Below are 13,723 nucleotides of genomic sequence, written 5' to 3' on the forward strand. Positions count from 1 at the left end.
AGCCAGTCTGGCTTACCTCCTCTGGGGCTCCGTGTTTCTTTGGTTTGATTCCACAGAGATTTGCCGTATTTTTCCCTGTTCTCACTGAGATGAAACCTACACCCTCGTATTATTGGGCCTCGACATTTGCCGTAATGCACATGCGTTGCCAGCTCCTGCCTGCTGACCTCCAACTCAAAGAAGTGACTCCAAGTTCATAGGTGGGGTAGCCAACAGTGTATGAATAAAAGCTTTAGGAATACCGAGGACAGACCATGTTACACTCGAGGTCAGACTGCAAACCAACACTTTTCCTCTCATTTGCTATAAAAAATCCTGTTGGAACTGACAGCAAACGCATGCTGAAGCTGAAATACAATAGTCAGCTTGGGCGTCGGTATGTTTTGAAAATGTTCAGTGTTTCTCAAATTGATATTACGCATGCTTTTGGCAATATGAAAAAGAAAGTAATCTGGTTACCCTCTTACTGCGTGCACCAAATATACTGGAGCAAGTTCTAACTTCTGTCCTGTGATGTCACATTTAATCAGCTGTGTTAAACCATGTTTCTTCTGAATAATTTTTTCCAACGGGCTATTAAAAAGCCTCTAATGCTCAACAGTGACGGATCAGGCCAGGAGGGTGCAGCGAGGTAATTTGTTCTGAAGGTCAAGGGCATAGTGATGGGTCCCAACTCATCTTTTACCGTTTCGCAGTGAGAAGGAGATTATCTTCTTTTCGCAGCCTGTCAAATCACTCACACTGACACCTTGTATATCAGCGGAGATGGAGGGGAAAAGAATAACGTGTGTCATTTCGATATCCACACTCACAATAGCAGTAACCTTGACCACACAGTGGAGTAAGAATTTTTGTATAAAAAGCCCTGACCTATTAATTTCCCTGTCAACCATCACTATCAGCCCCAAGTCGGAGCAGCACAAGGTAAACACACAGGCGTTCGTAAAACTGCACAGACACCGGGAAAGCACCAAAAACACTAGGAGGCATCGTTACTTATAAAGGTGATAAATATTTACAGTGCACTAAAAAATTAAGGAGCAGAAATGGTCCTAGTTAAGTAAATGATTTACTGACACTTTGCTCTTTGGCTACCAACAAGTGCCGCTGGACGGCAATATGGGCCTTCAACAGCTCAATCAGGACTGCCAACAAATGTGTTTACAAGAATTTAATGAATACACACACACACACAAAAAGACTTTTTAGGTTCAAATCAGTATATAATAAAGCATCTAAACTGCTTTATCCAACTTAAGGTCACGGGGCTCACTGCTGCCTCCAGGCGAGGCAAGTCACCAATATATAAAGAGACTCATTGAGACAGAAAGAAAAAATTTTGCCTCAAATTAGGCTCTGTTAGAAGATCCCAGAGCACTCGGGGAAAACCTGGTCAGGATCAAGCAGAACATGCAAACTCTGCACAGAACTGCCATGTTGCTCAGACAAAATGAACATCAGAATATAATACAAAAGAACACCATTCGGTATTGTTAGTTTCAACACATCTCGCGTCTCTTATCCGCTGTAGACGCCACCTGAATCACCCTGCGGCTGCAACAGCAGGTTGTCCGGCTGGATGTCCTGTGTTAAAGGAGCGTCTATTCCAGGTCAAGCCAACATACAGACACTCAAGTCCTGTTGGGTGGATGAGATTGGATTGCGCTAACAACAACGCAACCAGAATATCATGGGACATGAAACTGCTTGAGATAGCAGCGGGGCTCGTGGGAAGTGGCTCATTAACCTGAATCCCAGCAAAGTCTTGCAGGACGTCATGCTGATCAGGAGAGTCATCAGTATCCTACTGGAAGCTAACACACACTGTCTGGTATCTGGAGCACGGTATACTTGTAACACTAAAAGTCTCAAAAACCTCTCAAACCAAACTTTTCAGAGCCTTTAGTTTAGATGCAACTCGCAGAAGAAACACACGGTTGGCCTACATCATCACTGCTGGTGATTCAGGCCAATTCTTTTAAAATAAATGATTATAAATAAATGCCTTCATTGAAGCAGTCGTACGCAGCACACTTGAAAGGCAGCTTGGCTGACTTTTTGAGTCTGTGCAGCAATTAGACGTTATACTCAGCACAAACGAACATTATGCCGATGTGTTCACAAGAACGATGTATAAAATATGCATGAGGTGTTCTGATTTACAGCCTCATAACATTTCCACGATGGAGTTTTTCATTTGCACATTGGCAAAAAAAAGAAATAAAACAATACTGCATGAATGCACTCACACAACCCATCAGAATTCAGATGAATGGCATTTTCATCCATAATATTATTTTAACAGTGGTAAAACAGAGAAAATACCATGTCTACCCCCAGATCTGTAGAAGTATTTGAACTTTTTAATATACAGTTTTTAGGCCTCCCTGATCCAGTTGACCATATTGAAGTAAGCCTTCCATATGTACTTAAATACATGAAATGTTGTAACCACATAATATTCTTTTTGCTTTTGGCCCTTGAATTAATATTTCCTTTCTAGTAGATTTACCTCTAAAATGCTCTCCTAATCTTAACTATAATCTAACAGCTACTTGCCAAAAGAAGAAACTTCAGAGGAAAAAAAAAAAGGCAATGCTGCATGCAGATGAGCACACATCGTACAAGAATGCAATCACGTCCCAACTCTCACACCTCGAGATGAAGCTAGAAGTGAGACAAACCTATTTTCAGGCTGCCAAGCGGAGCATCAATGCCGTTTATCAAGCTGTCAGAAATTACAATTTAACCAGCCGTCTGGCCTGCCCGGACCATATCGTATGACCGGACAATTAAATTAAAGTGCATAGGGTTGTCTGTCTCACCGCTGGGTTTTCCAGGCCTTAACTGTGGCTTACACAGCTGTTTCTACCCTCTTCTTCATCAGATTTGAGGGGAGGGGCCCTTCAAATCAAGACTGTCTGAGCTATGACCAGACCATGAGGCAACTCTCTGCATATCAATTCATCTCCACTGACAGTGATGCAGTAGACACACACGTTCCCCAGGTATGTTAAAGCTGGCACGCTGCCACGTCGGGCAGTGTATATTGTACCTGCTTACTGCGCTGTACGTTCTAAATTAATTACATGCTGAAGGGGTATAGGTGTTCATTAATGATGAGGAAAAAATGGTAATTACAGAAACCATTCTCCAAGCAATTTTTTAACATCACGGCATTGTGAGAAAATTGAGAATGAATGGTTTCAGTTTATTTCAGATCATGCTTTCACCCAAGTTAGGAAATAAAATTAACCAAAACACACACCAAAAAAAAACATTTGCCACTGGTAATAGAGCAAGTTACAGACTCCTCTGCACATTTCTGTCATGCTGCCGTCTATGTTTCCTCGACCGTGCATATTTTGTGATCCACATGGAGTGCGACAGCGTGTTTGTGAGCACACGGGGGCTCAAATCTTTGCGTCGTGTGTTTATTACCCTCTCAGATCGACAGCCCGACTCGTATTTCATGTCAGATTTAGCACAGCTTTGAGAAGGAAGAGCCGGCTGGCAAAGAGCAGGTCCCCCGGTGAGTGGCGAGGTGGCTGGGGAGCCGGGGTGGGTAACATGGACATGCCAACAAGCTCTCGAGATCTTAAGCAAGACGCTGCTTGCACCCTGACTGGAACATGGAGAAACACATTGAGTGACAGAAGAAAAGAAAAAAGGAAGACCCTCTCTTTCACCCTGAAAATGTAGTGGCGCAGGCCCCAGTGGACAGGAAACACCAACAGTTGGAGCCAACAGCTTGGACTGCTTGGGTTTCTTTGAGTCCGACCTCTTGGTGGCGCCCTGGGGGAGTGTGGGAGCATACATCATCTGGCCGGCCGCTGGGCAAACCCTGCTTGCGGCCATCACTTTTTCCACTTTGAGAGAAGACTTGGATCCCTGCTGTCTTTGGACAGCTTGAGGGACTGCTTGCTTGTTTTTGCTGAGCCTACATGGTTTGAAAATTGAAAAGAGCATTGCAAAATGTTCGCTCTAATAGATGCTTACTACTACTGTAAATAAATTGTCTGAAAGGCTTACTGCCAATGCTGAGTTAGGTGTAGACTGATATATCTTGCTTTAAATCCTGGAAATTAAATCCTCCTCCCTGCAGCTATGGGTTTTGGCCAATGTTTTTTTTCCCCATACAGATCTATGAATGTCCAGCTTGCAAACACTTCTATGACAAAATTTGGAGTTCAGCGAGTACCAGAATTTCAGGACTATTGAGTGCACTTGGATATAAGCCGCACCCATCAAATCTGAAAAAGTAAGAGTAAGTAATCATACAGCAACCTTTACATTTACATATTATATTATGCAGTATATAACGATCCATTTTAAAGTTTTTTACAAGTACTTGGACATCCACCACATTGTCAACACTGAAAGAACATTGAAGCAAAACGTACACTCAAATTGCTGGAACTACATGAAAAAAAACTAACTGATCAACAACCAAAAAGGGAAAATCAGAGCAAGATTGTCTCATATCTTTCAAAGCCTGTGCAAACTCAGGACAGTTTATGCCTGATTGAAATTCAGTTCCTTCTGCTCTCTGAGTACCTTTTAGATTAAATCCATAGTGTTCAGTTGGGACATTTACCACCCTTGTATATTTTACAGTTCTCATGCTGGCAGTGTGTGCGTAACAAAAAGTTAAGCTCTATTAGAACAATACATATTTAAATTGGGGAGCTTCATCTTAATTTAAAAATGCAGAGACACTTGAGACATTTTTGCCCTCTAGATTTGGGACACTTGGGGCTGTGTTGAATTTTTAAAGCTGAAAATGTGGGTTCACGGCCCTCCCTGCAGCAATAAAACATATACCGTAGTCACTTGCAGGTGTGGCGCAGAAATGAAAAAAAAAAAAAAATGGTGTCAAGGTAAAGCTGTCATGGTAATGCTCAAAACCTCAGCAGCATTCAGAGAGTTGACTTAAGACCCAGAAATAAAAGACGAACACCATCTCTGTATTGTGTTTAAGAGATGTCCGTGAAGAATGGCAAGACTTCGCTTTGCATGTCAAGCACATGCTGGCAAAATTACAGCTTCCTGCCATGGCATGCCCCAATGCTTTTTCGAGCACACCAGCCTGTTTTATTTGTAGTGCCTCGTCGTATTAGGCTGATGGAATACAGAGCAGCAGCATCTGTGCCCCTCACCCTCCACGCCTGTGAGGGCTGAGAGGCCTGGGGTACAAAGCCACAGGCGGCGGGGAGGGATGCTGGCGGGAGAGCGGGTGGGGAGCGCCTCAAGTGTGATCGCTGGTATCGCTGTGCTTTACTGATTTGAAATTGATGACAGACACTGGAAAGTCATTCGTACATTGAAAAGAAATTAGTTAGGAATTGTTTTGTGGAGACAGTGGGAGCTCGAGTGCATTACAAATCAGAGAGCGTGTACACTGCAGTTTGGCCTTTCTTTTCGCTTGGATCTTGCTAAAATTGCTTCACGAACAGAAATATATGAAATATTTCCCGGGAGACCCTGAAAGAGACATAGTAAGAGAGGCTAGTAAGAGACATAACAGTGGCTTTAAATCCATGACCACGTCACAGAAGAAAATCACCATTTTGAACAGTGGGCATGCTGTTTCCAAGGAAGAGTCACACTTGAAAAGTCCCCCACACCCGTGTCTATTTAAGACTTCTTGAATAGTTTTGGGTCACGGATGAGCATGTGGGCGCATGAAGGGAGGTGATGTGGAGCTTTTCACAAAGGGGACTTCAGTGCTCTCCTGAGGGAGGGTGACTGGGACTTTCGATCTGGGTTCAGAGGGCACGCGGCGCTACAAGGCAGAGTGTTGGTGAGTCTTCTTTTGTGGGAGATTTGCTACTCAGCTCAAACAGGGGAGCGCTGGCTGTTCGGAGGAGGAACATCAAGGGGGACCAGCACCGAGGCGGGTGGGGGGGGGGCTCTTCACACTTAAAGTTACAGGGCAATTCAAGGAGAGCTGATGCTGCATCTCGCCCACCAAGGTTTCCCATGATGTATACACACACAACCAATTAGTTACTTTGGGTGCTAATAGGATGCTTCATAATCCTTCTCATCAATAATATAAACAACAGATTTGCTTTTGCGCATAATGAAGGAGGCTACCTTTTTCTCTAACACTAAGTCACAATAGATACATTAGTTAACGCCTAACAGTTTTAGAAATTTGCTTTTTTTTTAAGTTCTAGATCGTAATTCCATATTTCTCATTTCACACACACTGACAAAAGACAGAGTAGACACCACAGTCCATCACTGCACAACTTTGTGGGACAAAGTGATTTTTTAACTGTGGACAACTCAGTTATAGTTTGATAATTAAGAGAGACATTTTTAATGATATGGAAAATGTTTCTCTCCATTCTATGGATTATGTGTATTTGTCGTTCTAGTTTGCCTTTGGTGCAAATCTCAGCCTGTGTATGTGTAGGGGTAATATATCTATGCATAAATGTGACGCATGTACATACAACAATGGAGAATTTAACTGAGATGTACAGTGTGTGGCATAAAGTGATAATAGCATTACGTAAGTCAAGAGCTAAAAAGTGAATAAAAAGTGTAGAGTTCTTCGTTCTCCTTTCTCGAATAGAGTACACTCAAATTTGCTTATTATCTTTTTTCGCTGTCTACCCAACCTTAGTTTGTCATAAAACTGAATACTTAATTGTATTAGTTTTTCTGCTGTATTTTGGGTTTGAAATAAAACTTGCTGTGAGTTTTTTTAAAGAACTGTCAGCTATTGTCTAGCTTTTCATTATCATCCATCATCAGCTATTGTCATCCATCATCCTCGACAGTAAAGTGACTCACTTCACCATCTTGTGGTGCAAGGATTGACTGTTATACTAATATATATTATATTTTTAGAATATGAAAAGAACATCACATACTGTTCTCATAATGAGAGAAGAATAACTGACTTGACGGGAATTAATCATAAATTAATATCTACAGACATAAAGATGACTTAACTACGTGCTCAAAACCAGACTGGCGTTTTTCTTGCAGCAACATTTACAGTTTGAATCCAATTGTCCAACTCCACACTTTGATGTTTCTGAATAATATCTTTTCTTAAAAGCACTGCCCATTTTTAGCAGCTAATCAACATAAAAAAAGGATTTTTTATTTTTTTTTGAAACTATTCAATGATGTGTGTGCTGTTGGGTTGTGGTGATGGAAAGCCTTCATTTAACTCCAAGTAGTCGCTGAACAAGCAGCCAGGACAGGATCTCCAAGCTTCCTGCTTCACTCTGCATAGAATGACGACGGGAGGAACGCCGCCAGGAAATGTTCGAGGATACATGAGGCAAACCATTAGGCACGAGCATTTTGATTCCTCCTCCATTCTTTGGGCTCCAGCCCTGAGGTACTTTAATCTCCAGCGGAGTGCTGCTGTGACATCGCTCATGTAGAAACCATGTCATCTGCTCTCCATTCAGAGTGTGCCCTCGGGTTAACGTATAGTAAAAAGAGAAAAGTGTGCCACCCTTTCATACCCCACAGTCATTACAAGTGCTTTTCAGCTGACATGCCTCACCAGCTCAAATAATAAAAAAAAAAATGCTGTGTCAAAGGTATAAAGAGACCATCTGTGCTATTTCCGGCATGCTGCCCTTCATAACTAACCTTATGTGAGAATTAAGAATTAGGGTAAAGGCACCACTTCTGACGATTTATGGTGATATATTACATTGGGTTAATTTATTGGGACCGACATCAAATCAGAGCCAAATGAATCAGCCCCTTCATGCATAAAATGACCCTTGTTAGATGCCATTCACAATATGGAGTGCATTACTCTCGTGATTTATACGTAGACATACTTATAAGCAATTGAGCAGCAATCCCAATCGCAATCACCCGTTTGCCGCCACCTCCAGGCGAAGCTTCCCAGGCTCCAGGCTCCAGCCTCGTCTCCGGCCTCACTTGGTCACAAAGACGGCCGAACCTGACTCACCTAACCAGGAGCAGCTGGCCACACTGGCTCGCTGGAAGTCTGCTTAGCTTTACCTAGCACTCTTTAATTACATGGCTATTAGGGCACCTCCCAGCACCAAAACCACACAGAAGGCTTCATTCAAAAGCTGTCACTGATTAATTACCAGCTGTATACTGAAGTGAGGATATCTGAGGGGATTGGCACAACTGTAACTGTAACATGCCACTGGGATTACACTCATTGTGAGGCGGGGAAGGGGAAGTGTAACCCAGCCTGGCCACAAGGAGTTGAAAAGGAGTGATTAGGGCTGGGAATGCTGTGATTTGTGTGTGTATATAAGTGCAGCTTAGCTTTTTGGTGAAGTGGAATCAAGTCTAGAGTTGCCGAGCGAGCCAGAATTTTTTTGCGTCTGCTTATGATTTTATTTGGAAATTTGAAGAGGCAACGTCGAGTTGACATGACCCCCCGATGCCCTTTCGCAACTGACAACCAGCAGCGGGTGTTTAGTGGGGAAAAACAAAGTCCCACACATTACAAGTTGCATGTTGCCATTTTCTCAAGAGTACTCTTTAGCTGCCAGGCTTTCTGAAGCGTTAACTTCAAGAAAATGCTGCGGAGTGGAAGAAAGGGGATGCATGGGAGGGGGGGGGTTTAGGCATATGAGTGAGTAAACAAGGAAGCAGCAAAGCGCCAGCGCCTGCTGACTACACATTTTATTATAGTCCCATTAAACAACAGGGCCTGTATGGAATGCAGATCCCAAGGGATGTGAAGGTCCACAAAAAAAGGGAAAACATTTTTTAAAATCACATGAATTAATTGTACACTTTCTTCTCGCCTGTCGTGGTACCAACATGACACTTGACTTCTGAGTGTTTGATCTGAGCAGAGATGAGAAGCAGGCCATGATCTCTGGTAACTTCCCTGATTTACACACGTTAAGCTCTTTTTCAAACTTGTTCTCATTGGCCTCAAAGGAGGGCAGTGCTTAATAAACATTCAAACTTGCAGCTCAACATTATTTTGGACTCATAAGCTAAAAAGGACTAAAGTTTTGCCCAGATGACACAGACATAATCACAAGTTAATTCTGTAGGAAATATGAATCAGATTTCATGACTATGTCATTCATGAATTAGAATTACTGCAAAGGTCAACCTCACAGCAGCAAGAAAAGATTTCCAATATCATTAAGTTTCATCATCTGTGGACCAAGATTGGTTGTTCCAATTAATCCAAGTCAAGTTTACCTGTGAGCAGCTAAGAGGGTGACCTCTTGTTTAAAAAAACCAACCACATTTATTCAGTTTGTGTCGTTTCATTTTCATGCATTTACAAATCTGTTTAAATGAACTTGAAGTGTCTTGTTTGTATCGCCAAGATACACTTTTGTTATGTAGCTTCCGCTTTGTGACTGAAAACCTAAAAGTTTAAAATCTGAGTTAAGTTTATTTATCTCAGCATTTTGGATGAGCTTGGTGGATTTTATTCTTCCCGAGGCTATAGATATTATGGTAGCACATTCAATCACGATATTTTCCAGTAGACCGAAGTGGTTGATGAACTATCTGACACGGCATCACCTCAGGGGCTGAAAACAATCCTAAGTTCAGAAGAAAGATATCAGCAAGTGTGTTGGATGATCTCAGTCTGTGTGAAATTAAATGACACCAATCCCCGACATTGTTTTGACAAATGACACCAGCACAAGCCTCCCTCTTATTTTTTAACCAAGAATCACAATGTGAATAAAATATACTTGATCCTCACAGCAGAGTTTCTGTGATAAAAATGGCAACAACAAAAACAACAACAACCAAAAAAAAACACTTCCTCCCATTCAGAAGCAACCTATAAAATACCCCCAAGCTATGGACCACTGCTCTGTCTATGCAGCCACTCCATCTTCTGTGACAGCAATAAAGTGAAGACTGTGAAAAGCACATTATGGTCTTCCAGTTAAGGGAGGGAGAAAAAAAAATCCACATCGGAGCCACAGGCTGTCTCCTACACAGAGGAGAGGGTAGATATTGAGCGAACCCATTCAGGATTTGAAGTGTACAAAGTTATTTGACTGACCAAAAAACAAAAAACAAAAAGGAAAAATAGCCCACGCCAGAAAACTAAGAAAGTATACTGCAAGTTGCACGAGCTTTACAAAATTAAGCTACACTGGAAAATCTTCAAAGAATACTAGTGATATATTTGTTTTGAAATAAAAAAAAAAAAGGGGGGGGGGGGGGGGGGGGGGTAAGTGTAGGACGTTAGAAAAATAACAGTGATCAGAGGGCCTGACGCGCCGCCAGCCGCCAGGATCCAGCTTGGTGCCGCCTTGGTTTCAACATGGTCGCGCTTCATTTGATGTGAAATGTTGTCATTGTTTTATTTCTGCCCTTCACAGAAATGTGGTGGGAGAGAATAAATGGCAGACATACGGTCGGGATTGAGAACAGAGAGCAGCGCTATTGGGAGAGCCTCATTATGGGCCAATCCATCCAGCACTTCGGGATCATTAATGTCGGCACGCCCACTCAGAAGATGAGTCATTTGCTGTCGATAAAGCAACTTGTGAAAACAAAAGGCTTTGGGTCATTCACGCAGGATTATCACTTTGATTGTTTTTAGTTTAGTTTTGGGGTTTTTTAATCTTTGTCTGATTTCAATCAATTTTATTACCCTATATCCAAGAAAGCCAAGGTCAGGAGGTAACTTCAGAGAAGTCTCTCTCGCTGTGATGAAATATCTTACACAAGAACACTTGAGTCTTTCAGATACAAGAGTTTTCCATCGATAAAAATCCAAACACTGCTCTGCGTTAACACACTTCCAAAAGGTCGTCTGAAGTATGTTAACACTTACTGTGCAACATTCCCAGCTGGGGTTTACCGAGGCTGTGATGCAGACTGATCCCTCTTCATCAAAATTGAAAAAGTTGCACAAACTTGTCAGCGTCTTACAGCATCTCGTCAACAGTGTGGCTCAGCAGGGTCGCTGCACAGGCAACTGGCTACCAGTTGTGGTTCATTTAGAGCCCACTGAAATGTTACTATGGTGGGATGCATGGAGAAAAATGTAGGATAAAACACTTTAATTTGACATGAACCACATTTCTATCCATTTTTGGGTTGTTTTTTTTTTTTTTTATGTGGATGCTCAACAACCATTACAAATACTGGAAACACCGACAAATGACTGTGCCATTGTAAAAATACAAAAATTCTGAGAAAGATTTAAAAGGACAGCGTGTAAAGCTACAAGCAAAATATCCAAGTATAAAAACTTCATGGACTAAAAGAGATATATGTCATTGCTGCCCTATAATAACCAAATAACTCAAAGAATTATGACAATCTTATGACTCGTAAAGTCATAAGTCTTAAGTTCACTCAGTGTTGAAATTATCATTTTATTGGTTCATTTACTCCGACAAAGAAACAACTCTACCCACTCATTCCACCTTTCAGGGTCACACATTGAAATACTGTGTAATTTCGACTCTAAAGAGCTGTTGGATGATATTTATTATAAACCCTAGCGATTATGGCTTCAAGTAATGCCAGATGTGTGACTTTGATATGTCAACAATATTTTGAAGTATGTAAAACTGACTAAAATAACATATTTCAGTATTTCTACATTAACATAGCCTATAAACACTGAGTTCTAATATTCCACAACCAAGTGCAGCTAAATATGATTTAATGGATGCACTGGGCCTCTGTTTGCAAAATCAACACACTGTGACTCTCAACAGATGAACATGTGATCACTTGCCTGTCAAGCAGGTAAGATATACCCAATCAATAAAGCATCCATCATTCTCATATATAGAGGGCTTAATAAATACCAATTTGGAAAAAGAAATCGCTTGTATAATCAGTTTTGCTTCAAATTGCATGCATGCTTTTCGCTGCCCAACTATCTAAATCGTACTTTAGAACTTAATTAAAGTCGCAATCATTTAAACTCAATGAGTTGTGCAAAGCAAATTGTTAATGAATGCTGATTGTTTTCTGCTTATTTTTTGTATTATGTGATTGTGATTATCTCTATACTAATTTTTGATTGTGAACTGCTGTTGAAGAGAAGGGACATTTTCGACTGTATCTTGAACTTAAGAGAATATTGATTAAAAAAATGTTTTAGTGTTTGTGAAACTAAACTTATAATGAATGGAAGAAAGAAAAACGGTTGCTACTCTGAAGACAATACCGAAATATTTGTAAAAAAAACAACAACAACAAAAAACATCCAAGTTCTTTTACTTTCTAATGCAAGTTTTCCATTTCTCTGCATTGATGTAGAGCAGGTATGATAATGATAAGCAACAATGGCGCCCTGCAATGACTGGCCTGGTGATGTTAAATAATGTTCAAGCAGCTCAAAGCCAGAGCATTCCTTCTATCATCCCAGAGCAAATTCTCCCTGACTGAAACACTGTGTAACCCAGCTCAGATTCCATCAAAAATGGTCAGAATTCTGACCCACAGTGAAGAAATAAACGTTTCCATCTACTGGTGACAAAAGTGTATTTCACGTTTCTAGTATATCCCCCCCCCCCCCCCCCCCCCCAAGTGGACAAGTAAGCAAGGCAATATCACAAGTCAAACAACCTCTCAGCACCTCTATCTATAGACTGTTAAATACCTTTCTTTCTGTTAAGTGTGGTGGCTGGTCAGCTGTCTACATCCTTCACAGCAGACCTCCCGAAACTATCAACACCATCGAAGCAAACTGCTTATGTGCCAGCAGTTTGATTGAAATCAGCAGAGAACCTGCTCAGAAAGCCCCCATTCATTCAGTCATCCACTGTGGTTTGAGTTAAACGGGCTTCAAACGCAGAGCCTCACACTTCCCTCCATGCAAACACATGGCCAGCGCACATTTAGAAAAGAAAAGTAGTTTCCTTTACCTGGAGGGCAGCTGCATTCAGGTGATGCTTGTCTGGCAGTCCGAATCTTGACGAAATTTTCATAGGTGCGCTGAAATTTCACAGGAATGTCATTTGCACTCAAATCATTCATTTCATTGGGGATGGACAGAAAACGCGCAGGCAAATGGAAAAGCAAGTGCAAAAAAAAAAAATCTAATCTTACCTGAGAGAGCAGCTCATCCACTCTTTGTTGAACCAGTGAATTGAAATCATCCATGGAGTAGCCGGGGGCATTGATGAAGGTGTGCTCGCCTTTCACACTCTCCAGATCCACAACTCGGTTCTTGATATCAGCTGTGTTGAAGCTCAGCAGGATGCAAAACGCGATGGACACCACTGAGCATAAAGATGAGATTATGTTCAGCGCTGTCGCGCGACAGTCATGTCGCTTCTGAGACGCCACTTCTTTCTCCATTTTCTCCAAGCACTTGGATGCTCCTCTTGCCTCCGCGATGTCCATTAAACTACAACTTGCACGCGCTGTTGGGAGCAAACCGCATCTGGCGCGGAGTCACGAATGTGCGGCGCGCTGCTCCCGTGTGCGCGCGCGCCCGGGTGTGTGTGTGTGTGTGTGTGTGTGTGTGTGTGTGTGTGTGTGTGTGTGTGTGTGTGTGTGTGTGTGTGTGTGTGTGTGTGTGTGTGTGTGTGTGTGTGTGTGTGCACGCGCGCCTGCAAAGCTGCGTACTCGTACAGCGTCTCTTGGAGGTGACAGCGTCGGAAAGATGAGCGCAGCGCAGCTCCAGCCAAAGCGAGTCAGGCAACCAGTGTGGCGGGCGTGTTGAGGGAGAGCTCCTGCAAAACTTGTTGCACGGAGCTTTTTTTGCACGGTAGTTCACTGCGGAAGAAACTGC

General features: G+C 42.1%; 1 protein-coding gene across 1 annotated transcript in view; it reads right to left on the reverse strand.

Annotated features, from left to right (window-relative positions):
* The window catches only part of col25a1 (collagen type XXV alpha 1 chain), a gene marked incomplete at its 5' end in the record, with an annotated part of 146,864 nt that extends 133,532 nt beyond the window's left edge, over nucleotides 1-13,332 (reverse strand). Inside the window, 2 exons of the mRNA XM_080518948.1 lie at nucleotides 12,852-12,921; nucleotides 13,036-13,332. Of these exons, the coding sequence (XP_080375074.1) occupies nucleotides 12,852-12,921; nucleotides 13,036-13,332 (367 nt within the window). The remainder of the gene's footprint in view (nucleotides 1-12,851; nucleotides 12,922-13,035) is intronic.
* Nucleotides 13,333-13,723: the final 391 nt, after the last annotated feature.

The sequence above is a fragment of the Blennius ocellaris genome (assembly GCF_963422515.1).
Source record: "Blennius ocellaris genome assembly, chromosome: 23".
In the NCBI taxonomy this organism is placed as follows: domain Eukaryota; kingdom Metazoa; phylum Chordata; class Actinopteri; order Blenniiformes; family Blenniidae; genus Blennius; species Blennius ocellaris.